The 25073-nt window shown below is 54.7% G+C and overlaps 10 protein-coding genes across 10 annotated transcripts; 6 read left to right on the top strand and 4 right to left on the bottom strand.

Annotated features, from left to right (window-relative positions):
- Window positions 1–591: 591 nt before the first annotated feature.
- Window positions 592–1605, top strand: J4E79_002006 (uncharacterized protein; the record flags this gene model as incomplete). Its single annotated transcript, XM_049350910.1, has 1 exon — window positions 592–1605. One exon carries the CDS (start codon window positions 592–594, stop codon window positions 1603–1605), a length of 1014 nt encoding a protein of 337 aa, XP_049214749.1.
- Window positions 1606–2259: 654 nt separating this feature from the next.
- Window positions 2260–6320, bottom strand: J4E79_002005 (uncharacterized protein; the record flags this gene model as incomplete). The annotated part of the gene is made up of 3 exons (XM_049350909.1): window positions 2260–2447; window positions 2505–5178; window positions 5229–6320. 3 exons carry the CDS (start codon window positions 6318–6320, stop codon window positions 2260–2262), a joined length of 3954 nt encoding a protein of 1317 aa, XP_049214748.1.
- Window positions 6321–7892: 1572 nt separating this feature from the next.
- J4E79_002004 (uncharacterized protein) lies at window positions 7893–9596 on the bottom strand (the record flags this gene model as incomplete). The annotated part of the gene is made up of 5 exons (XM_049350908.1): window positions 7893–8375; window positions 8440–8595; window positions 8644–9102; window positions 9152–9382; window positions 9429–9596. The coding sequence occupies 5 exons, from the start codon at window positions 9594–9596 to the stop codon at window positions 7893–7895; spliced, it is 1497 nt and encodes a 498-aa protein (XP_049214747.1).
- A 587-nt stretch (window positions 9597–10183) lies between these two features.
- Window positions 10184–11365, bottom strand: J4E79_002003 (uncharacterized protein; the record flags this gene model as incomplete). Its single annotated transcript, XM_049350907.1, has 1 exon — window positions 10184–11365. The coding sequence occupies one exon, from the start codon at window positions 11363–11365 to the stop codon at window positions 10184–10186; it is 1182 nt and encodes a 393-aa protein (XP_049214746.1).
- A 2690-nt stretch (window positions 11366–14055) lies between these two features.
- Window positions 14056–15724, top strand: J4E79_002002 (uncharacterized protein; the record flags this gene model as incomplete). The annotated part of the gene is made up of 3 exons (XM_049350906.1): window positions 14056–14073; window positions 14130–14222; window positions 14276–15724. The coding sequence occupies 3 exons, from the start codon at window positions 14056–14058 to the stop codon at window positions 15722–15724; spliced, it is 1560 nt and encodes a 519-aa protein (XP_049214745.1).
- Window positions 15725–16103: 379 nt separating this feature from the next.
- Window positions 16104–16917, bottom strand: J4E79_002001 (uncharacterized protein; the record flags this gene model as incomplete). The annotated part of the gene is made up of 3 exons (XM_049350905.1): window positions 16104–16234; window positions 16286–16551; window positions 16622–16917. The coding sequence occupies 3 exons, from the start codon at window positions 16915–16917 to the stop codon at window positions 16104–16106; spliced, it is 693 nt and encodes a 230-aa protein (XP_049214744.1).
- A 390-nt stretch (window positions 16918–17307) lies between these two features.
- Window positions 17308–17978, top strand: J4E79_002000 (uncharacterized protein; the record flags this gene model as incomplete). The annotated part of the gene is made up of 6 exons (XM_049350904.1): window positions 17308–17532; window positions 17582–17599; window positions 17652–17732; window positions 17784–17832; window positions 17881–17919; window positions 17971–17978. 6 exons carry the CDS (start codon window positions 17308–17310, stop codon window positions 17976–17978), a joined length of 420 nt encoding a protein of 139 aa, XP_049214743.1.
- A 481-nt stretch (window positions 17979–18459) lies between these two features.
- Window positions 18460–19687, top strand: VPS74 (Vacuolar protein sorting-associated protein 74; the record flags this gene model as incomplete). Its single annotated transcript, XM_049350903.1, has 4 exons — window positions 18460–18720; window positions 18779–19025; window positions 19082–19575; window positions 19637–19687. 4 exons carry the CDS (start codon window positions 18460–18462, stop codon window positions 19685–19687), a joined length of 1053 nt encoding a protein of 350 aa, XP_049214742.1.
- Window positions 19688–20794: 1107 nt separating this feature from the next.
- Window positions 20795–23307, top strand: J4E79_001998 (uncharacterized protein; the record flags this gene model as incomplete). The annotated part of the gene is made up of 2 exons (XM_049350902.1): window positions 20795–22915; window positions 22963–23307. 2 exons carry the CDS (start codon window positions 20795–20797, stop codon window positions 23305–23307), a joined length of 2466 nt encoding a protein of 821 aa, XP_049214741.1.
- A 535-nt stretch (window positions 23308–23842) lies between these two features.
- J4E79_001997 (uncharacterized protein) lies at window positions 23843–24745 on the top strand (the record flags this gene model as incomplete). The annotated part of the gene is made up of 1 exon (XM_049350901.1): window positions 23843–24745. One exon carries the CDS (start codon window positions 23843–23845, stop codon window positions 24743–24745), a length of 903 nt encoding a protein of 300 aa, XP_049214740.1.
- Window positions 24746–25073: the final 328 nt, after the last annotated feature.

Genomic DNA, 25073 nt, shown 5'->3' with positions numbered 1-25073 from the left:
CTTGCCTTTGTGCTCATTTGTATGATCTTTGGAGTATTGGAAGGTTGTTATTGTAGGGTTTGGATAGATGATACCACTGGGAATGACGAATGGATTTGAAATGCTTGCTTGTACATTCACACTTTGCCGAGAGTGTCTGCAAAGGCCCTTTGTTGGTTCGTAACTCGCACTAACGGGTATCCATAAGGTTGTCAACCTCATCGAAGAAATTGAAATATTGATGGTTCGGCTTGAGGGCATGCTGCTTGATGGCTCTTGCATTTTTATACTGCTCCCATAGTCGCCTCTAGCCACACGGTTCGTCGTTCTTTCCTCCCAATAGGCTCACTCACTTCGACACGTCCTTTGACAGTATCGTTCCTTCCGCCACGCACTGAGCTAGACGCATACGATAAGAAGCCAGCAATGCCACCTGAACTTCTACTCTTCATCCACCAACAATTTACACAAGACACTCCTAGCTTCCAGCAGCATACTTTGAGCCTTCCTACCACCTCTCACCTCCGCCTACTAACTCCGATTACCTGTTCGCCGCATCGTCAGCCTAGTATGTTTTCGGTTCACCACAAGGCCTCCTCCTTGCTCCACACGATGCTCGTCACCGGCATCATCCTGATCCCGACCGCCATCGCCACACCCGCCGCGATGCAGGACCTTACCGATATGCGCAGTGTCGTCGATGCAGCAGCAAGTGCTATCGGAAATCCGAATAACCCCAATCGAGGCTTTGGCTTCAACCTCTTCGGCGGCAGCGGTCAGATGGGTACTGCCGACCTCGTCAACAACATCACCAACACTATCCTCCGAGCAAAGTACCAACTAGACACGAACAGGGTACGTGTCTTGCCCGCTACCTCGAGCATTCTGATCACCAGCACTAACAAGCACCAACAACAGACATCATGGCTCCAGCCCAGCAACTCGACCCTCAACGGCACCTTACCCACCTCCAGTGTGCCCACACTCGCAACCCCCACGCTTCCCCTAACAGCCAGTCTCGCCCTCCCCACAAGCATCCCCACCACAACACCTACCCTCGATAACCTCACCATCGACCTCACATCCCCCTACATGGCCTACGTCCAATCCATGCCCGACCTAGCCAACAGTTTGACAACCCTCGGCCGCGCCTACCACCGCGAAATGAACAGTCCTGTAAACGAAGCCATCGCCGGTCTCGAACAAAGTCTCACAACCTTCCAGACCGCACTGCTCGAAAGCGAGCTCATCAGCGCACAGGCTGTCATACGCACCATACGGGCGAGCAGTAGCTTGGAGAGTGCGGCGACGGCGTGGAGTCGCTTTCTCAACTTACCGGGTGGGGGTAGTGACGATGATGACGCAGGCTCTGCAGCTTCGTCATCCCCTTCATTACAAGGAGTGGGAAGGTCGAGTGTCTTGGGCAGAGCCGAGGCAAAGAGGCCTCCGCCTGGGAATGGCAGGTTCTATAGCCACTTTGAGTTGTGGAATCGGTCGGAGCCTAGAGCGAGAGTGTCGACGGAGGGCAAGTTCTCGCCGCATGATCTTGTTGTGCAGGCTGAGGAGAAGCGTGTGAGTACCACTGCTGCGGAGAAGGCGAGAGTGGGAAGGCCTTTTGTTGTTTGAGTTGGCTGTTCTGTTTCTTGTACTTTCTTCTCTTTCTCAATGCATCGTAATATGAACAGGCTCTTTCTTCCAAAGCTCCATCATGCATGTTAGATTGTCCAACGTTCTCTTTTCTCTCCATTCTCACCACATAAAGCACATACCCATATTGCAGCATCTCGAAAAAAAAGTATGCTTCGATAAGAATAAAGCTAAGCTAAGAGTTGTGGTGGGGGATATCTTCGAAAGCCAGTATGCAACGCAGAGACGAGACCAAAACAAACAACGAACAACAACAAGATTGAAAACCAAAAGAAGAGCCAAGCTAAAGCGCCATTCCAGCGCTCAACAAAGATCCATAACCTCATGACTTGACTGTGACTTGTGACTAGAGGAAAAGCCGCCGAAAACACCAGTGTCCTTCCTTCATCCCATCGCTCGTTTCCTGCTTCCTTTCTTTCCAAAGAGGACACTCATACCTCTTCCCTCTTCGCCTTCTTGAGTCATGATAATATGTATGGATTCATACCCGACCAGACCGGACCTATTTCCACAGGTCACCTGGTACAAAACGCTTGAGGAAACAAAGAACATGTCCGTCTCATTACAAATCCCTTGCATTGAAGTGGAAAGAAGCATATTCACATACAGGTAGGCAGGCTTGCGCTCTCTGTTTTAGACCAAAACCCATTCACTGCCTCTCTTGATGAATTTATCCAACATCATGGTGACGTCGGTGAGGACGAAGCGGCAGATGTAGAAGCCAAAGAACTCTGCGGCGTGGCGGGTTGATAGCTCGAGACCGACGTGGGTGGGGGAGGAATGCTTGAGACCTGGGTCTTCGACTTGGCGGGCGATTTGGTCTATAGCGTTGTTAGTTGAGATACAAATCAGAATGAAAGGATATGTAGAAGACGTACCCAATATTTGGACCGCATCGAATAGCCTTGCCAAAGAACCCATGTACCCTGCATTAGGCCCCTCAAACACAACACCGGAAATGTCTCGCTTGGCGAAGCGGATGCTGGGGAGGTTGGTCATGGGAAGGGTGGACATGATCAGCGTGTCCTTGGGCACTTCTGCACTCTTGGCACCACCAGCCATGCCCGCGAGGTTGACGCCCGAGTTCTTTGATCGGAGTTTCCGCCATGAAGCAAGGTATGATTTGCCCTGGGCAACAGCACCCTTGTGTTGGTGGTCCACGGAGCCATGCCTGCCGGAGGCGTCTGTTGACGATGCACCTTCGCCGACAGTGGTCGCATCTCTGAACAGTGCGGTTACGGATTGTACACCGACTTCATTGCCTAGTTTCTTTGCTAGCTGGGCTTGCACCTGGTCGAGCACTAGTTCCAAAGACTGCATCTCTTCCAGGACAGCATCCGCGTCGTTTGTATCCACAGACGCTAGCTTTTGAAGCGCTGCTGTGAGCATGTCGCAGTTGGCGATCTTGTCCTCGATGTTCTTTAGCTTGACACCCTTTACTCGCCAGACATCGCGGGGAATAAAGAGCTTAGTTGAGAGATAGCCACCGCGGGGATGCGCGATAGTCTGGTAGAAGCATCGCATTAACCAGAACGGTCTCAGGAGGTACGAATCCGGACATGGCTCCAGAGGGATCGGGGCGTTCGTGATGGCTGGGCTTGGCGAACCGGGCGAGAACGGTGAGTGGATATCACTCTCGAACAAGTGCATCCCTCCACTCGGTAGACCGTCGACGTTGAATGTGGGGACGCTGGGCGTTGGCATTGCCAGGCTGACATTGCTGGGTTTCCTGCCCGTAATGGAAAATGTCGTGCTCAGTGGCGTTCCTATGGATGCATCTGAGCCATCTGGGCTGGATATTGACAAGTTGCGCTGTTTCAGGCTGAGAGAGGACTTGTTCTTCCTGATTCCCATCGCTGAGGTTTTTCCGGTCTTTGGCGAACCTGGTACAAGACCAGCCTCGTTAGAAACAGCATGGCCGAGGGCGGGCGTCGCGGGTGAGACCGTGGCAGCAGTTTCGGCGGGACTGTATAGGGTAGGCTGAGGTGATGGAGCTCGAAGACCAGATTGTTGGGACGCTTGCGGCAGCGCGGGAAGCTTGAACGCGGAGTCCAGGGTAGGCTTGGTGGTGCTGAATGTTGGTGCCGCCGACTTGGGTTGGACGGGGAGGTCGGTAGGCGCATCCTTAGCTGGTACCGGAGGCTTCTCCGTGTGAGGTGCAGGCGGGACAGGCGGTACAGAAGTCTCTATTTTCAAAGACTTTGCATTTTGTCCCGATAACCTTCGACTTCGTACTGAGGCTGCGTCCTTGGTTGCAGTAGTGGGCCGTGGTGTGGTTTCTGCGGTGTCGATCGTTTGCGGTGCTTGTGACTCGGGAACCGTAGGCAAGGCAGGCAGAGCGCCAGATGGAGCAGGCACCGCGGGCGGGGAATGAGCGGGTGGTTGCTTGGATGTCGGGTGCATCAACTCTGCAACGGTCGAGAGTGACGTACCACCCGTCGTTCTGTGTGACGACACGGAGCTGTTGTACGCGCTTCCAGAAAAGCCACTCGAGTCTGACTGCCGCGGTAACGAAGACTTTGTCTGCAGATCGAAATCAAACCCATCCAGCATGTACTCTCGCGTCATCTCGTCTAGCAACCGCTCTTCCTCTTCTGCCTCGTCGTTGAACCTGATCTCGGCGCTTTCGCGCACATGCGGAAGGCCCTCGCCCCGGAGCTGCGTCTCTTTGTAACGATACTTGGCCGCGGCAATGGCCTCTTCGCGTTCCGCCTCCCGCACGCGCTCCTTGGCCAGTTCCACGTTACGCAACTTAGTCGCTATTAAATCGCCGGGTGTAGAAATGTCGTCATCATAAGGTTCATATCCATCGTCGTACGCAGCTTCGACGGCTGCATCAAGCGCCGCATCGAATTCTGCCTCGGTTCCTCCACTGTTATTTCGTATGTGTTTTCGGCGCACTCCCCCAGGAGACATGGAATGGACCGAAGAAGAGCACGATGATCCACCAGACTCATCAATAGTGTCAAGCCATGATGTTGACTCGTTGCTATGAACTCGCTGGTGATTTGACTTGACGGGCTGCTGTGGTCGTAATAACCGGCCATACTCCTCGGGCTCAGACTCCTTACCGCTGAGGAGAGGAGATTTGGACCGCTTTGGGGAGAGCGGCGGGGGCATATATACGCGGTCCATCATCGATTCGGCAACCGATGATCGGACAGATGTGGTAGAAGGTGCGATTCGCCCAGGTGGGGGCTGTAGGTTGAATTGCGGGTTCTGCATGCCTCTTTGCACATCGCGGATGGCGGTGGAAATGACCGACTCACGAGGACCGTCAGAACCCTTGCGGAGAGGCAGCTGCTGGTTGGGCGGCGGTGTAGGCTCGCCGGCTGGAGGGGTATCATATATAGAGCGGTCGTTAACTATGCGAGATACTGTGGCAGTTTCAATCACTGCAGGTGGTTCGTCGTCGTCAAGGAGCAGCATTGAGCGGTGTTCGTCCAGCGATTCCCCGCTCATGGGGCGTGCTGGTAGTGATTTGCCGCTATGGTTAATGTAGCCGGGATCTAGCCGTCGCAGCTCTTCTATGCGGTTGGTATATGTTACTCGCTGCTGGAGTTAGTGGTGAATGCTTACAGATAATGTATGCAGTGACTTACAATGGCGTCCAGCTTCCGCCTGTCCTCTTCCTGCGAGCTGCGGATCATGACCTGCTGGAGGAGCTTGCAGGCATCCTCGTAGGCCTCCATGGCGCCCTCGAAGTTTTGCGCATTGTCGAGCAGGACAGCGGTGTTCGCCTTTTGCAGGGCACGCGACAGCATCGTCTTCTTGTCCTTCTCTCTGCGCTCGCGTGTGCGGGGAGGCGTGCCCTGGTAGCTGTCGTCTAGCCTAGCGCTGGCGTTGCTCTCGTTGCGATGGTGATCCCTGCTGGGGCTGCGGACATGGGCTCTGCTCCCGGACCTGAACTGTTCTCTGCTCTGGCTCCTGGAGTGGTCCCGCGAGGCGGCTGGTCTGTGGCCCGCACTCGGTGGGGGCTTTTGGACGGGGTCCCTGGGTGCTGCAACGGAGGGTCTGCGTGCTGTAGAGGGCCGAGCTGCGCCCGAAGTGGAGTCGTGCCTTGGGTCAGCCTCCTGAAGGACCGCAGGCGACCCGAGGGGCGACTTGCCCAGCACCTTTTCGGCCTTGGTGGTGCGAGACGGGGGCCTCTGGGAGGGCGGCGGCTGGGTGGGTTTCGAGTTGAAGTAGTCGCGCTGTTGGAGGCCGGAGAGCAGGTTCGGGGTAAAGAGGCTAGATGCCGAGGGCGAGTTGTTGGTGGTCGAGGTGCTCGTGGGGGTGTTGGGGTCGTAGACGGTCGAGGGCAGCAGGATCGGGGGCAGCTGGGGCACCTTTGGGGCGGCTGTCACCGAGGATGGGGGGTCGTATGCGGGCGAGCGTGGGCGGTGTCGGCGGGGGCTCGCGGTGGGCGAGCGAGGGGCAGAATTGGCGATGCGAGCGGGGGATTCGGGGCCATTGGCGGCAGCGGCAGGCGCGGCGGTGTTGGGCGTGGTGATGCTCAGCTTGCGCGAGAAACTCGGGTGGTGCTGGTGGTGCGGGTGGTCGCTCCTGCCGGCCTGGGTGCCCGGAGCCTGGGACCAGCGGTTGAGGTTCGCAGAGGCGGTGGCGGCGGCGGCAATGGCCTCTGCAGCGCCGTTGGCAGCGCTCGAGCGGCGTCGTGAGGTCGTGGCCGGGGGCGGCGTGGCCTGGATATTCATGTTGTCGGCGTCGACGTCGACGGGTGTCGAGGCAGGAAAGCGTGTCTCAGGCCAAGCCAGCGGTTAATGCACGGCGCATGCAGGCATGGTTGCCACAAGCAGGAACGCGCTCAGGCGGGCGGCGGAGGTGCTTGGAGGCGGTGCGGCGGGCGGCGTGCTCGCGAGCGGTGGTGCAATGTGCTGTGTATCTCGAATATGTCGTACGCAGCGACGAGCAGCCGCCTGTGGAGAGCACAGTGCCGCCAAGTCGCAACCCGCAAAGCCACCCAGGGGTCTTCCAAACCCGGCTTAGCCCAGAGGGTCTCTACCCCTGTCCTGCCCGGCCGACCCGGCTGCCTCTCTCTATCGTGCTAGCCAGTGCCCGGACGAACACCAACTGAGCCCACGACACGCTGCACGCAAATCCCTCGGCCTAGTCCCTCTGCTTTAGGGGCTCTAGACGTCCCGCCTCGCCATCGTGTCTGCAGTGGGCGGCCTCGTTGGGCGGCCTGAAGACTCCATCACCTACTACGCTCCCAGACAGTACGTTTCAGATGGTCTTCCCAATTGGACCCTGGCCTCTGCTGCAGGAACAGACTAGCAGCTAGGCCCTGTGGCTGCGCTTGATGGATGCCCAGTCTCCGGCCTGCTCTACACACCTCCAAAGTACAACACCGGGTTCCTGACTTGCCGCAGAACTATCAATCTGCTCCATGACCCTCTCATCTGTGCCATCTCACCAGCCATCGGCGATCTGTAGTCCTTTCTTCTAGCCTGCCTTAGTCCACATCATGCTTCTTCCCCGTTCCCCGTTCGCCGTCCCCTCTCCACTTCCGTTTCCCATTGCAACAAAAACAAACGCTCAATGCTCAATCCCGACGGCGCCTCAAAATCCTCCCGAATCCGATGCCGACAATTGCATGTCGTGCGATGGCATTGTTTACTCAACACGACGTGTCAAAAGTAACCTCTGACTACAGACCCCAACCCGTTCGCAATCGCTTGCGCAAGTTGCGCTCATGGCAGCCCGACGCCCGAACATCGCAATTCGCCAATTCGGTCCGTTTGCCACGCGCTCCAGAGGCCCATGTCGCGCCTGCTATCAAACACGGTCCCAGCAGCGCGGTCGTATCGCGTATACGATAATCGACTGATACTGACACACGCCTAAACTTCCAAATCCCGCTCCACTTACGCCATTTCTGACACCAAAAGCATCGCAACAAGCAAATCTGCATCACCTAACTTCTCAACACGTGGCACATTGCTGGCTTCATGATTTCTTTTCGCCATTCTTCTCGCTACAGATACCTTCGTGTCTGCATTAGGACAGCCCATCACCGTTCTCGCCTCCCCGCAGCCTTCTATAGGCTGCTTTGCCAGCCTTCATGGTCCGTCCCTGATCATGTCTGCTGTTTGGGATCCGCCATCTCTCGTTTCATGCATTACCGTTATCGCGTCATGGACATTGATCATGCCCAACCCTGCCAAACGCTCAGCTTCGTCAGCACTAGTCACCGTCTCTTCCGTCTTCCACTTCCATGTAGTGAACTTGTAATCACCCTTGCTATGCGTTACCATCGCTCTTCATTTTCAGTGCAAATCTGTCATCATGTCCTCCTCAGCTTCGAGGCCGTCGTCCCAAGCCGTGTCCATGGCGTCGCCGTTGTTGGTCTGCCTCTTGTTCAACCGCTTCTGATTCTCAACGTACTCCTTGGTCAGCGTCATTCGGTAGTCGGCGTCCTTGACTTGCTCGGCGAGCATATTGGTACGGCGCGTCTGCTCAAACAGCGCTTGTTGTTGCTGCTTCTCACTCTTGGCCAGAGGTCCTTGCGTCGGGTCCAAGAAGAAACGTAGTACGATCCCCGCATTCGCCTTGTCCGTCTCCTCTAGCCGTGCGTTCAAGTGCCCATCCTTGATCAATGTGTCGATGTATCCGGCGATCCCATCCGCAGGTGCCCCCAGATGGTGCGCAATGTTTGAGACTGGAATTGCCGAGTACGTCCGTGACAGCCGCGAAACGTAAGCCCGTGTCTGGCTGCTGATGAGTTCGTTGACGAGACCAGCGTTGCCATCCTACTCGTCTTGTTAGTATTCATGAAACAGATGTTGCATGTTTTGCAGTGTAACATGACCATACCTCTGCCCAGACCTCACTACCCGCCTGCACCTGAGCCTTGAGCTTCGACATGTTGTCCAGCTCCTCATATGCGTCCGCCAGGGCTTCGTAGGCTTTCGACGCAGCCTTGATATCTTTGATCGCGCTTCCGTTTGAGGTCCGTGGTGCAGTGCCCACCTGCGAATGTCAGCTTGGTCCGCGATATACTACTTGGTTGTAACATACCTTTCCCTCTACGAGACAGCTCACCAACACCCACTTCTTGTACGCCTCCAGCATCAAGCCGTTCGCTGTTTTGGTCGTAGGTATAACCAGCACGTGCTCCAGAAATTGTTTCGCCTTCTTGAATTGCCGAAGGCCCAGATATACCTGAGCACCTAGAACATAGTACTCTTCTATATCCGTCAGCGACACCTTGTCTGAATGTCCAGAGTTCTGATGTATGTATTCCCCGCTGCTCGCGACGTCCGCACATGGTACTGAGTATTCGAGGCCGTCACGGACGACGTTGGCAATCTTCTGGGGGATGCTGTGGATGTAGTTGTCGAGGATCGGTTCGGCGGCCGCGTACGATCGCGTCTCCATGCATAGACGTATAAAGGAAAGGTGGACTGAAGTAAAGGTGCCTGTGGAAGCATCAAGTCGAGTCATAGCCGACCGCATGGGCGCAATAGCCAGGCTCGCCTGTAGTAGTCAGCATCTCATGCAGCGAATAGCATTTTGTCCGACCTACAGAATCGCATGCCCGCGCAATCGCCTCGATCTGCTCGACGAGGTATCTCCACTCTTTCCCAACATAGCGCAGTTGTATAGGGTCTGCTGTCTCCAGGAAGAGCACCAGCTGATTCCATAACGTACCACCGGGCTGCAGTGTATCGGGTACGTTTCTCTTCTCGAGGATAGCGGAGATGCGGTGGCGGAGAGCAAAGGCGTATGCTATTGAGTTCACGGCGGGGTTAAGTATCTGTAAAGTCAGCGGTATACAGGTTGTTGCCTTCAGCTATCCTTACCGAAAGAACGTCTTGGGTTGTATTTGCGCTCTTGGACCATTGTGACGACGGGATGTTGTTCAGTTGCGAGACAAATGATCGAGCCTTCGAGTCATATTCGCGCCGCTTTGCGAGGTCTGGGCTGTCTGGCTGGAACGACAGCAGTATAGAGGTGAGTTCGGCCGACATTGTCGCGTCGGTGTGGAGGGATCTTGTGGTTCGAGCACGTAGGCAAGGCGGAGGCGGCGACGTAGGGTGGGGTATCGTATCGTTGTTGCCTGCGTATTGCCGGTGCAGTGTGTTGGATCGGCTCCAGTAAGTATTCTAACCCGAACGGAGGTATCAGGTTGAATAGCGAGGACAGAGGTGTGTTGTTGCTGCAATTAAATGTGTTTGTCGAGGCGGAGGTGACATAGCTCTCCGCGTCCGCGAGCTCAAGGCACCTACGCACGGACGACAAGCAGTTACCCCACTAGGTGCCACCTTCACTTCGCTGTGGCGGTGCACCAACTTCAGCAAAGTATCTCACAAGACAAAAGCTGAGCAGGCCTATGTGACCGGGCTACTGTTGCCAGATACGTCCTTGTCTGTTCTATTGACATAGCCTCACTATACTTCTTTTCTACGCAAGTTAGAACTACACATGAGTACGTCTAAACTATACCTAAGTACATTTCGACACGCAGGATGGAGAGCCATAGTTTCACTAAACCAATTCCGATCCGTCTCTGAAATTGTTCGTCTCACTTTCCCAAACACTTCCGGTGAAAACAGTGCTACACTTTCCAGCCCATTTCGACCGCTTCCTCCCTCGCCGTCAGGACTACTGGCAATACGTCGTACCTGGGCTCCGAATCTATATCGCCCGGACGCGACTTCTGCTTGTAGATTCGGACCATCTCTATGAGTCCCAAGCCAGGGTATCCGTGCTCATCCTCCTCATCGCTATTCCCGTCGTTCTCCTCGACTTCTCCAGCTTTCTTGGCCATCGTTCCGCGCGTTCTCGGCCCAGACATCATGACGGGATCATCCTCCTTCGGCCTGCGTCTGACACTTTTATGCGGTTCTGCGATAGCAGCGGCCAGCACATCATCGTCTGATTCCTCCGAATCGTCCACGAGCTCTATTTCCGGTGGAGCCAGAGAAGCGTATGGGTTCAGCGCGTCCCCTGAATACGCAGGCGAATAAATCGGTCCAAGCCTGTTCAAGACATGTGTGGAATACTCGGACTCTTCATCGCTTACTTCCAAGATATCATTTCCCGGAGGCTGGACCAGCGTAGCTTGAATAGTCGCCGCGAACTCCGCTTCAACCGTTCCTTTCCCTCTGCCCTCAATATGAACTTGCTTAACTCCACGAATACCCAGTAGCGCGTTCGCGAGAAGCTTTTCCGTACTGTTCATCTTGTAGGGCAGCTTCTCTCTCTCCTCGTCGGACAGCTTGCCGTCTGCTAGCTTCTTCAGTTTGTCGTTTACAAAGGCAGATGAGAATGGCGATATGAGGTGGTAGCTGTAACGCGTGAGGAGAATGTTACCCTTCACGACTAGGCGAAGGGTTTCTAAGTCGTGAGGATCGGTAGCGTTGTCGGCGCGTGGGTGTAGCTTATTGAGTGCCATTGCGAAACGGTCCTCCGTATGTGCGAACAGTTTAGTTGTGTCGAGATGGACCTCTAGAGTCTTCATGTTTTGCAAATACGCGTCGGATCCATCGGCCTTAGTGAGGTAGTCATTGCAATCAGCCTCGTCTTTGAGTATGACATGGTCGAATTCGCCAGGTGTTTGGAGCGACAGGATCGGTTTCGATTTCTGCTTTGGCTTTGAGACCGGTGGAGCCAGAGTGATGTTATCGAGCATATCTTCCTCCTCCTCTTGCGATGCGCTGTTGCGAGTCTTACGCTGTCCATGTCCATCGGACAAGGATAATTTCGTGGGCACACTGGCTTTCTTAGGACGTGCCATACCTTATTATTAAGCTGATCGACGCGTGTGGTGGTGTGATTGCGATCAAGGCCCTTGTTGAAATGGAGATGCGAAAGTCAGAGGCTGGTTCTAAAAAGGGTCTCAAGAGGGGTGCGTGCAAGTGGACTGGTGAATAAGGGAGTGATTACCGTCAACCTACCTTTATAGGTTATGAGAAACAGCCGTGAAAAGTCACCAGCATGACCAAGTCAGCTCTAGAACATGTAGAGACACTCAAAGTGACTGCTCGATGCTACGTGTTCAGCGCTGTCAGAGGGGTCTTTCACTATACATATCGTCTGATACATCAGGTGGCATATCGCCATAAACAGTGTCGTCTCGGACCCGTTTGAAACTAAGAGAGGCACCACGATAATTACCCTCTCAAAGGTGACACCGGGATTGCACTATGAGAATCCTATACTCCAACACAGTTTCGGTCGTCGCCAGCTTATTGTATAGTATCTGTAGTGCCCCCACTTACAAGCGCTTTCTCGTAGGCTCTCCACCACAATCCCAGATTCGCTGCGACTAATAAGTCCATCATTTTCAAGCCTTCGTCTTCCAGAATTATCTTTCCCAACTTTGCTTGCTTGCCACCAAACCCGCCACCTGCGAATTCCTGGCCTAAAGAAAGATCTAAGCGATCCAACGAACTTCTAGCGTCTTCGGTGGTGTCATCGCGACTGACTGATAAAGAAGAGTTGTTGCGGCTGTGTCGTGCTTTCCGAAAGAATGACGAGCGTTTTGAGCCTTCTTCGCCTCTGGGTGTAGTGGGTTTGGGACTACTCGGGAGGTTGAAACGTAGCTCACTAACCGTCATGGCTGTGGGTGGCGCTCCTTGAAGCCCTGGGACAATGTGTCGACACTGCAGGGTATTTAGCATCATCCATTGATCGTACATGTGGCCGGAGTGGTATAACCTTCAAAGATCCCCCGCCTACTCCGGTGGTGAATTCGCATCGTCCGTTCCACGGACTTGTGAACACATAACCACGAAAACTGGTTTGCCTATCCGAGACCTGGATGCTAGCATATGACTGGTCTTGCCTAGTCACAAATGGAGGGGTCGGAGAAGGTCTCATGTCTCTCGACGTAGAGTTGGCATGCGCGTGGTAACTCCCCCTTGAGTCAGGACGTCCGGTATCGTAGTCATACGAACTGAGCTTCCGATGTCCAAAGCCGCCCATATGCTGCGATCCTTCCATCCAAATGCGTCGACGGAACACGTTCTCGTTCGTAGACAGATGAGCCCCCGTCTGCTGTTCTGACCCTGCGTTACGTGACTGGATAGACATGCCACTGTCCCGTGTTGTTAAAGGGGGCTTGTCAGTAGTGTCGGAATGCAGAAATTTTGAGTATCCAGGATTGAAGACTTCGATATACATCGGTGCTCCCATCTTCTTCTTGATGCTAGGATCATTCAATGTCGACGAGACATCTATGACAGGTGGATCCTCAATGCGAGCAACATTCCATTGCGCTCCAGATGCGGGGTCTCGCCGGATAAGGGTGAGCGATGCACTGGAGCGTGACGGGTTCTCCGATCGTCTACGTGGCGAAGCTGTCGGTCGTCGGTTTTCCTGTTGGTACTGGCTTGCATCGAATGAGCGTCGTGGGCTGTGGCTATACTCTGGGGCGAGCATTGCAGATCTCCGCGCATAGTTGCCTGCATCAGTGTTCTGGTTGTTGGAGTAATTATTGATAGGCGCCAGAGGGCTAGGAACGGGCTTCCGTATGGGAGCTGTGTTTATGCCGGGTACTGCTTTCCTTGGGACGATGGGCGCAGAGACGGGATTAGAAGACAGTTGGCTCTCTTGCGCATAATCTGGATCTTGGAATCCAGGAGGGTCGACAAGGTAAGCATCTTCTGGTTGCTCAACGTGGACGAAATAGAGTGAGCTTTGTATGTCTTCTGCGGTCACCACCTTTTCCCGCGGCTTCATCGGAGATAAGAAGACATCTGAAGCACGTTAGGTTTACTGTAGGAGAAGACATGTTGACAGCCGTACCTCTGCTGCCAGGAACACGGGCGATGTACAGTACTAGCGGGTCATGCCTCTCATGAGTAGGATTCCTTGGGTAAGCTGGTGGATTTGAGGCAAGAGCGGTAAGCGATGAAAGAGATCTGGCTTCGATGATCGGCGTGGCCATTAGAGCGAAGGTGTTAGCAGTTTTGATATGTGAGATAGCGCTGAGTATATGGAGTTGTCAGGTGATTGCCAGCAGGGCGTTGCCTAGGATATATACAAGGCGACGACGGCGAGGTTGTGCTTGGGCTCGGGTGGCTGTGCGTACGCGTCTCCACCGACTATCATGTACAACAAATGAATTGTCTTGGCCTATCGTTGTGAAGCGCGAGAGGCAAGCGGATCTGACAGACGCGCATCATCCATGGACTCGCGGCACCTTGCCGGCAGCGAGGCTGATGCTGGTGAAAGAGCACGCGAGTCTGCTTCGCGTTAAGCCTGAATGGTCGGTGGCTGGGGCGGCGAGGGTCTATTGGCGGGTGGGTCTGATCTTGGAAGGGCCCTAGCGCTGAAAGTCTGCTCGAAATCTTGGCTTTCGTTTTGACCTCGATTTTCGCGACCCGCACACGACACGCTCGCCCCGCCAACTCTACGCCCTCTACCCGTCTGAAACAGGACATATCACATTACGAAAAGGATCCTACGTCTAGTGTCCTCGCAATGGGCGACAATCTCGAGGTATGCACCGGGCCCGCCTCCTGTCGCTCGCTCTCGCCGCTAACTGAGAGCTGCAGGAGCGTCTAAAGAGCCATGCTCGTGCCTTCGAGGGACTCATGTCTCTGATACCCGCCAAAGACTACTATGGCAAGGATGAGAGCATCACCAGCGTATGCATCTTTTCACCTTAGGCATCCACCTTATGCTGACATGAAGTTCGCAGACGCAATGGCAAAAGAAAGGCAAGAAGCAGACTCTTGAAGAACGACAAGCAGCCAAGCGAGCGAAGCTGGATCCTGCCTCCCATAAGAGCGCCAAAGACGTCATGGACGAGAACGCGCTAAAACGGAAGCGTGAATTGGAGGGTGAGGAGGTTTCCGAGCCCGAGTCGTCCGACCTTGATATGGACATCACAAAGGAGAAGCCTCTTGAGGGCATCAAGAGCAAGGCAAAGAAGCAAAAGACACAGCCTGCTGAGCCAGAAGCCGAAGAGACCGAAGAAGTCACTCTGTCCAAGGCCGAGGCCAAGCACGCGGCGAAAGCAGAGAAGCGGAGAGAAAAGAGGAAGGAGAAGCAGGCCAAGAACAAGCAAAAGCTGGAAGCGAAGAAAGCGCTACCAACGCAGTTCCAAGGTCTCGCCGCCGAAAAGCCTGAAAAGGACGATGACGAGGATGAAGACGAAGACGAAGAAGACGACGCGTCTGCAGACGAACTCGAACATCCAGACGAACGCATAGAGGCCTTGGACGTCTCCGGTCTCGTCGAAGAGGGTCAGTCTACTGCTCCCTCCACTACTGCCAATTCCAACTCCTCCACAGCCTCCGTCGCCTCCGCCGCTTCGTCAAATTCTTCACTACCCCAGTCCGGTGAAGAAGCGCCACAGAAGAAGGCTAAGAAGCCATACACGATCGATCCGCAAAAACATGAGGATTTCCGCGCTCGGTTGAACGCGAAACTAGAGGCAATGCGCGCGGCGCGAAAGGCCGACGGCCCAGATGGACGCCCTGCACGCAACCGAGCAGAGTTGATCGAGGCGCGCAGGAAGAAGGAAGCCGAAAAGAAGGCCGCGAAGAAGGCCATGCGTCAGGATGCGAAAGAGGATGAGGCACGACAGCAAGCAGAGGAGCAGCTCGCACGGATAAGAGGCGGTTCGGGCTCACCTTCTGTATTCCCGGCGAGGTCGCCGGAGACTGAGCGCAACTTCAACTTCGGCAAGATTGCATGGGACGGCCAGCAGCTCGAGAGCAATCTCTCTGGATTCCTCGACTCCAAGAAGAAGAAGGGCAAGTCAGATGCGAAGACAGCACTAGAGGCTGCGCAAAAGAAACAGGCTCGCATTAACGCCTTCGACGAGGACAAGCGCAAGGATATTCAAGAGAAGGATCTATGGCTAGCGGCCAAGAAGAGAGCACAGGGCGAGAAGGTGTTCGACGACGTCAACCTTCTGAAGAAGAGCTTGAAGCGTCAACAAAAACAAAAGGACAAGAGCAAGCAAGAGTGGAAGGAGAGGCTCACGAACGTCGACCAAGGAAAGGCCGCAAGGCAGAAGAAGAGGGAGGAGAACCTCAAGAAGCGCAAGGACGACAAGGGTCAAAAGGGCAAAAAGAAGGTCAAGAAGCCTGGCAAGAAGGTCAAGCGACCGGGCTTTGAGGGAACATTCAAGGCGAGATGATCATGAGGCTGGGCGGATCAAGGTATATAAAAGGAAAGGGTGGCGGCATGCATACTATAGGCAGGCATTTGGCGTTTGATACCATATCATGGCAGGCATCGTATGAGCGTTAGGAGTATTATGATCTTGAATATTAGGTTGTCTTCTCTCGAGAATGTTTGTTCAATGCCAATGCTGTCTTGCAAATCAACAGTAATGCATCTAGTTAGACTTTATCACAATAGCACGTCCGTCATTTCCATGTTTCTCAGTGTCCTTTTGAACATGGACTCAGTGAGCTTGGTATTGTTTACTGATGCATTGACAAAAGAAATCTGACTGGCTGTGTCAGACGCAACCGCTCCTTATATGTACAGTAATTCCAAATCGCTCGCGTCCATTATCTGTAAGGCGCATCCGCACGAGCAGCTGCGGCAATCTCGGGCTCCCACTTGTCTCCGTTTGCTAGCAACTTCTCCTTGTTGTAAAGTAGCTCCTCGCGGGTCTCAGTCGCATACTCGGCATTGGGTCCTATATCATATTAGCACTTGATCCGCGTACTCAGGCAACGTGTCGACATACCCTCAACAATGGCATCGACTGGGCAGCTCTCCTGGCAGAGACCACAGTAGATGCACTTGGTCATGTCGATATCATAACGTGTGGTCCTCCTGCTACCGTCCATGCGCTCTTCGGCCTCAATTGTGATGGCTTGCGCAGGGCAGATGGCCTCGCAGAGCTTGCAAGCAATGCAACGCTCCTCACCGGTAGGGTACCGTCGCAGGGCGTGTTCGCCTCGGAAGCGGGGCGAGATAGGGCCCTTCTCGAATGGGTAGAAGATGGTGTATCTTCAGAAACGTCAGATTACCGTATTGCGAACAAGTGGCAAACGAGCAGTCTGCTCATTGGAGTACTCACGGTGGGCGGAAAAACTGCTCCAGCGACACATACATGCCACGGAACATCTCCATGAGCAAGAAGTACTTGCCGGCGCGGTCCAATGCACCTTCTCCTTCATCCCATCGCTTGGGCTTGGGTAACCGGAAGCCTGGCGGCGGGGGTCCTGCTGGGGTGGCGGCTCGGGATAGGGTGGTAGAGAAGAAGGCGACGGTGGCGGGCGAGGGGAGGCGTCCAGACGCGAACTGTGGTGACCGGAGCAGCGTGGCAGCTGGGCGGCTGCGTGCCAACATTGTCAATGGCTTTGCGCTGGCCATTGTGAGCGTGGTGGGGTCGCTGGCGGGTTGGGGGGTTGCTGGCGGATATGGAGGTTGTCGTCAAGCTCGAAACTTGAGGTCGTCGCTTGTAACGCGGAGGCTGCGATTGGCCGACAAGTCGAATGACGGCAACAACGGTAGGAGGCAACTCCGAGGTCAGAAATTTGACTCAGGTGATGTAGCAGGGTATATGAATGATTTCCAGGTCTTTCTCGGATATCCGTGTTACCTGTTGCGATAAGTCAAGGTGCGCCTGTTCACTCGTACGGAAATGCTTCTTGACGGCTGACTAACGTAATGTAACTTTAGTCTGAAGTTCTAGTCGAGCATCAACATCACCACCACCACCGACCTTGCTACCTCGCACGACGCACTCCTAAACCGTCCACCATGTTCCGAACAGCACTCCTCAGGTCCGCCCGGTCCGCCGTCCGCGCTGCCCCACGATGCCAGGCCGCAATGGCTCGCCCCGTTGCGCGAAGCTCCTTCGTCCAGCCAAAGCAAATGAACCCCTCCGTATACTTCCAGGCCGTACGATGCTACGCCGCGAGCGCCGGTCTGTCAAAAGATGAGGTCACCGGCAGGATAATGGACCTTTTGAAGAACTTCGACAAGGTAATGGTTATGCGACGGGAATTTTAGAAAGTGGCTAACGCAGAAGCAGGTCACCGATGCCTCCAAGGTAGCTACCAACCGCGCGTGAGGGATTGGAGACAAAGGCTTACATTTTGCAGCTGAACGCCGAATCGCACTTCCACAACGACCTCGGTCTCGACAGTCTGGATACCGTAGAGGTGGTCATGGCGATTGAGGAGGTTAGTCGGTCCGCGTACGATACACGGAAGGCAAATCTGACAGTGAGGCAGGAATTCAGCATTGAGATCCCCGACAAGGAGGCCGATGCCATCCACAGCGGTACGTTCAGATGCAGGGTCGGAGATATACATACTGATGATATCACAGTCAAGCAAGCAGTGGACTACATCATGGCCCAGCCCGATGGTGAGTCGCAACTTGAAAATCCCGAAGTTGCCCCAAACTAACACAACGCAGCTCACTAGATTATATTGGAGAGCCGCGCTGGATTGGAGATGATGGATGTGGAATTGAGAGTCGGTCCTACCGGCATCGCTATATATATGCCCCCGTGTAAAACAGTCGCCTGGGTCGGCACCGTGTACTTCTGATAGAATTGACGCTATCCACCTCCCAGTGCTTTGGCTATTGTGTTGTTGGACGCCTGTTTACTTGATCTCCGAAGCGTGCGTAACTAATCTTGGCACATCCGAGACCGACACCCTGTCCGCTGATTGATGTGGCACGAGAATCAACCCCCAACGCGTAACTCACACAGGCGCCTTGCGATACCCCTTATTCTTTACATCGCCGTGCCCGCTACTCTCTCCTACATCGCACTCACCGAAAGTCCCACATAGTCCGACACCGCGCATGCGCAGCCCAAGCGCCCTCATCCCTGCGCCCGTTGAGGAGCATCACGCATAATTTCAACAAGACCCCCCTCCCGTTCCACAACCACACCTGATGGCTTCTAGCTCTGGTCTGACGCGCCGGAGAGGAGGCGGCGGCGCTGCTGGCAACGGCGAGGACGAGAGCAGCCGGGTCAGCTCGCCAGCACCCAAGCGCAACGACGACCGCACCCCCGAAACCTCCTACGAAAGCTCCGAGAATGGCCACAAGATCGCATTCGACCCCCGGGACATCAGCGAAAATGCAGAGAGGAGCAAACAGCCCAAGCTGACACTCATGGAGGAAATCATCCTCATGGGGCTGAAGGACAAACAGGTGTGTACACGGCAGGGCGCTGGTGGGCTAGGGGCAGCAGGCTGATGAGTGAGAATAGGGATACCTGTCGTTCTGGAACGACAACATCTCGTATGCATTGCGAGGCTGCATTGTCATAGAATTGGCCTTCCGAGGCCGCGTGAGCATGCAAAAGGACTCGAATCGGCGACGGTTCCCCCTCGCAGACCGGGTCATCGAGGTTATTGACGACACGTTGACCGGAGAGGTTCTGCTGGACGAGGCCCTCAAGATGATGAAGTCGAGCGAGAAGATGAGCGTCAACTCGTGGATCGACCTCATGAGCGGTACGTCTGCGGCGCGCAATCCCAAGGCTGGTGCTCGGTACTAACTACACACACAGGAGAGACGTGGAACCTCATGAAGATTGGCTACCAACTAAAACAAGTACGCGAACGACTATGCAAAGGCCTCGTCGACAAGGGCATCCTGCGCACCGAGAAGAAGAACTTCCTCTTGTTCGACATGGCTACACATCCCGTCGCAGACGGAGGCGCAAAGGAGGAGATTCGACGCAGAGTCCGGAACGTCCTCACCAACCGCACCGTCGTCCTCCCCGGCAGCCAATTCCTCCCCGAGGAGTTGGAATTCAGAGTGCTCCGAACAATCACCATGGTCTGCGCCGCCTATGCCGCCAACGTCCTCGAGAATGCCCTGACAACGCTGGGTCACGAAGCGCGGGAACGGGCTTTTGCTCAAGTGGACGAGCTGCTGGCAGAATATTCGCAGTGGCCGTTTGCAAAGAGGCAGGGTGGCTCGCAGGGTGTGGGCGCAAACTTGGGTCAGCTCATCACGGACGAAGTTAACGGTTCCAAGGATAAGGAGCTCCAGCTTGAGGTAAGTCAATCGCTGTTTTGTTTTCCTTCAACATGACAGAGCGCTGACTATTTTACCATAGGTTGTCGCAGCATGCTTGAGTGTATTCACTCGACTTGACTCACTGCTTTGAGCGGAGGGAATACAACGAGAGCAGCGATATTACTGAGCAACAGGGGAGCGCATGTCTCAGCAGCGAACCTGCACGTTTGAGTATCTATCGCAAGCAAAGCAGACGCATATAGCCGGCGAACTTGTAAGCGGCGGCGTGTCCGGGCCGGGACTGGATGGAAATGTTTAGGTATTGTCAGTTTCTAGCATTGATGCAACTAGGATGGATCTGGAGGCGAGGGCGTCAGAGTGCGGTGACGAGGTGTACTACCAGACGCTTCTTATCTTCTTCTACTAGGCGGGTCTTTCCATAAAATACAACCTTTATTCGATAACGAACAAGGTCCACTGCATTACACGAGTGGCTTTTCCTCTGAGCTTACCGGTCTAGGTAGGCGCTAGCATTCGTCATGGCGTCACACGTGATGGGCTGCGTGGAGACGATGGAGTGCAGGTGTAATTATGTGGAACAGTCGGGAGAGCATGGCCTCTGCTTTCGTGAAAAGAACCACGCCGGGCAGAGTCGCTGGGTGCGTGGGAGCGTGCCGACGAGCTTCAGTGTGGTCATGGGCTGGCTGGCTCGGCGCTCGCAAGCGGCGGGAAGTGGGAGCGAGGCGCAAATCCATCAATGCCTCTGCCTGACACACAACACATCATTCCGAGCTTATCCACGGCCGCGACCCCGCCCAAGGTACCGCAGCAGGTGTTTCGCCGATTTAGGTTTCCTGCCAATACTCTCGCCTGTGAAAGGCTTACAGACGGGCTGCTGCGCGCTTGACTACCCGATCGGCACTTCTTTCCCTGGACAGCCAAACAGAGGCCCAGCCCAGCCCTGTGACCTGTGACGACGCGCAAATTGCATGCTCGCAAAGGTATGTGTTTTTTCTATTGCTGCTATTTATTCGCGTGATCGCGGCGCGATGCATGCGCTTTCTGGAGATGGCGGCGCGGGTGTTGCTGTCGCCATCGCATCGCACGTCCGCCCCCTTCTTCTGGCAGGCGCGACCGCTTGGGACGCCCATTGACCCACTCGAGCCTCCATCACTCTTTCCAGCCTCCATGCCTCGGCTCTAACCAGGGCAGCAACACGCAGGTCGCTCCTGCTGCGCGCATCCACAGTTCCTACGCGATGCCCTCCCCGCCGCTAGCCGACTCTCAGTCCCTCGATCCTGCCCACGGCGCGTCCGCCAACGGCATCAACAGTGAAGGTGCTGTCCAGCCCGCCAACGCCCCGACCAGCATCAATGGACCCGACGGCGCGTCCAACGACAACAACGCGATCCGAGACGGCAAGCAGAAAGCCAAGGCCGTCATGGCCGCCTCTGGTCTGAACCTCGCCGGCGCGCAAGGCGACATGGCATCGCCCGCGCAACCCGAAGCCATCAACGGCGCGTCGCCCAGCAGAAAGCGATCGCGTTCGGGCACCCGCAAGTCATCGCACACGCCTTCCCACGACGACGGCGCGAAACCCACAGCCTCGCAGACGCATCTCCTCAACCGCTACATCGAGCGCGACCTCTTGGATAGCGTAAACAAGTACGAGCGCAACAAACATTCCGAGAAGGTGTATGGCGAACTCAACGACCTGCGCCATTTCTACCGCGACGAAGTATATCCGGTCCGACGACAGAACCCCGGCGCCATCTTTGGATATGGCTACGCTGGCTACGGCAACGGCCTGACCGAGATACCTCCCGACCCCAGAGACCCGCGCGCCCTACCGCAAACCAAGCTGCTATACCCTGAGAATGCCAAGCGCGCTGGCCGTCGACTCGCACCGCAGCTCAAGGTTTCGAAAGAGAAGGGGCTCCAGCAAGCAGACCAGATTGAGGAGCTTGTACCTGTGCGCTTGGATATCGAATTGGATAGACTGAAGCTTCGCGATACTTTTACCTGGAACCTCCACGACCGCGTTACCAACCCCGTGCTCTTCGCCCAAACCTTCGTCGAAGACTTCCAAATACCGCCCGAACTGCGCCAAAACGTAATGCAGCAAATCGATCGCGAAATTCACGAGCAGGTACAAGACTACTACCCCCACGCCTTTTTCGACGACGAGCCACTGGATCCACATCAGCCATACTCGGCATACAAGAACGACGAGATGCGGATATTGATCAAACTGAACATTACGATTGGCCAGCACACCCTCGTAGACCAGTTTGAGTGGGAGATCAACAACCCTCTGAATGCGCCTGAGGAGTTTGCGAGACAGATGGCCGCCGACTTGTCACTATCCGGAGAGTTCACAACCGCAATCGCACATTCCATAAGAGAGCAGTGCCAGATGTTTACAAAAAGTCTTTACATTACAGGACATCCCTTCGACGGGCGACCAGTCGAGGATACAGACATACAAGACAACTTCCTGGCATCACCACTTCCCTCCGTATTCCGCCCGATGCAGTCAACAAAGGACTACCAACCCTACCTTTACGAACTCAGCAATGCGGACCTGGAGCGAGCCGAACTTTCAATCATGCGCGAACAGCGACGCCAGAAGCGTTCCGTCAACAGACGCGGTGGCCCTGCCCTGCCAGACCTCAAAGACCGCCAACGGACTGTTCGGACGTTGGTCGTTTCATCAGTGCTGCCTGGGGCTGCGGAAACGATTGAGGACAGTCAACTCTTCAAGGCCACGCGCAAAGCCAGAGAAGGCCGTCGCCGCGGTGCTGATGGCAGCTCAGACGACTCAGATAGTGATGATTCAGTCATGGAGTCTCCCGCACCTGCTCAATTGATGACTGGAGGCACTGCTCGTACCCGTGGTATGCGCGGAGCTGCTACTGCTGCTCAAGCTGCGATGCGATCCGCCATTGGAAGATCAGCAACTCCCGAAGTCTCGAATATCCAAACACCCCATCACGAGCCAAGGGCGTCGAGGTCCCTACGGTATGAAGCGCGGGAAGAGAGCGTATCTGAACCCACATCACTAATAGTCAAACTCCGCATAACGCCCGCAAAGTTCAGAGAATGGGTAAGGAACCCAAGAGCTTTCGTAAAGCCCGCTGGAACTCCCATGATGACACTCTCGCAACCACCAACGCGGGGTACGCCTACCGCAAACTCGATGCCTCCTCCACCGTCACCCGCCATGCCTTCCCGCTCCACACCGACAGTACCGACATCCGTTGAAGCTTCGCCGAAGCCACCTTCCACCCCCACACCAACGACACCGAACAAGCAATGGAATTACAAGCCGGATGGCTCATTGGAAGCACCTTGGCCAACGCCCGCCGCTTCACAACATGTAAGATATCTCCTTGCTTCCATGTAGTCATATCTGACCCATAACAGCCTCCCACTCCCCCATGGCTCCAAAACGCGCTCCAAGACCTACGCGATAAGAATCCCGGGGAGCTCTTCGAATCTACCATGCGCTACGCAGTCATGAACGAGCGCCACGAGGACCCGAAGACTGGCGAGATGGTGTCCAGACAAGTCAAGCTAGATACACTATCTCCAACCGCTCCTCTGCCAGCGAACCACAAAGCGTACTTCCTCCCGCGAATCCGATGCATAGACTGCCCAGGAAAGCTGTACAACGCTGGGCCCGAACAAACGGTCAATAATTTTGAATTACATCTGAAGAACCGCGTACACATGGAGAACGTGCGCAAACGGACTGGTCAGCCATTGTAGGCTTAGCATTCAGATTGCCTGTCTGCGCAAACAGGAAATGATATTCAGATAAGCATAGCGGGGTCGTTTTTCATATTGGCAAGCGCATCCAGGGTATAGAAGCCCGTGTAAAAACAGCGGATCACGTGGAGTTGCTCATGCGGACAACGTGCTTGTCTATCGGCGTTCTCATTTGTCGGCTACAACTCGGAAATTTGGGCCCCTCTTGGATTATAACACGGAGGATTGGCATAGTTTGAAGCCTTCGTCATTATGCGGCACCATTTTGAGTACCTTCCTTCTTCTCTTAGTTGCTGATGTTGTTTGTAAAGTATAAGTAAGGTTGGTAGTCTTCGACGCAGCGATGTAGGTAGGCGTCAATTACAGTTGTTCATATCAAGGCCGTGCAAGTGCCATCTCTCGATACTGTGAAGGCCTCTATTCATCTCCTTACCGCAAGCCTTCTTCGCAGTCGTTGCCAGAGAGAACATCGTCCCCGCTTCACTCCGTCACGTGTTCGGTTCCGGTAATACCTACCTAGTAGCCTGTCGTCATGATGTTCAACGCAGCGCTTCTTGTCACCACCCTGCTTGCCTTCATCATGAAAGCACAAGCTGCTACTCTCCCAATCCGAATCTTAACCCACAACATCCGTTATGCCGCCGATCCACCCGCCGCAGGCGAGAAGCCCTGGTCAACACGGAAACGGCTGATCCTCAATGAGTTGCACTACAACACGCTCCACAACCCAGAAGCCTTTATCTGTCTGCAAGAAGTACTCAATGAGCAGATCGTCGACATAATGGCCGGTCTCGGCAACGAATGGGCCTACATCGGCGTCGGCCGTGACGACGGCAAAACCGAAGGCGAATATAGCCCCGTCATCTACCGCCCAGCCGTCTGGGAACTTGTGACCTGGAAGACCGTCTGGCTAAACGAAGACGGCGCCGTTGGAAAGAAAGGCTGGGACGCAGGCTCCGTTCGCATCGTGACCATCGGCACGTTCAAGCACATGACAAGCAAGAAGGAAATAGTAGCCATGTCAACGCATTTTGACAACTCGGGCGCCATCTCGCGCCGCGAATCTGCCAAGATTATCGAAGGAATTGCTGCGGATATCGCTTCCCCGGCGTCAAACTACTCGTCTACTGGCCTGCCTTTCTTCCTGGCTGGCGACCTCAACTCTGAAATTACGGACGATGCGTACATGATGCTGAATAACGCGTCGTCGCTCCTGCAAGATACGAAGGAGCAGGCTAAGCGGCTGTATGGTGATGAGAGTACGTACACGGCTTTCGATGATGTGGATAAGGCGCTGATTGACTTTGTCTTTGTGGGCCCGAGGGGAGAGGGGGATTGGGGTGTTGAGGGGTATAGTGTGTTGCCGAATCGGTTTGAAGATGGAGTTTATGCTAGTGATCATCGCGCGGTGGTTGTGGATGGGATTTTGCAGGTTTAGAGAGGGAGAGGGAGATGTCTGTGGGGATGACACTTTAGTCTTATATCATGAATACGATTCCGTATCGATGAAAGATCCATAGATTTGCAGAAATTTGTGCTTGCTCTGTAAATATTCTGTGGGTATGCGGAGTACACCCTAAGAGTGGGAATGGTATGGTACGAGTTCAACAGCATGGATGTGGTCATTTGCCAGGAACACTATGTTCGATGTCATGAAATGTCTGGCACCTGATGGCACGCTGTCGGAGCTGTCAGCAGCGTGGCATACATATAGCTGCGTAACCGCAGTGAAGTTGCACTGCAATCATGGCAATGCCAACTTAGAC

This window comes from Alternaria viburni, assembly GCF_023758015.1.
Source record: "Alternaria viburni strain BMP 2772 chromosome Unknown scaffold_3, whole genome shotgun sequence".
In the NCBI taxonomy this organism is placed as follows: domain Eukaryota; kingdom Fungi; phylum Ascomycota; class Dothideomycetes; order Pleosporales; family Pleosporaceae; genus Alternaria; species Alternaria viburni.
Note: the sequence above shows the minus strand (reverse complement) of the source record. Positions and strands in the feature narration are given on the sequence as shown.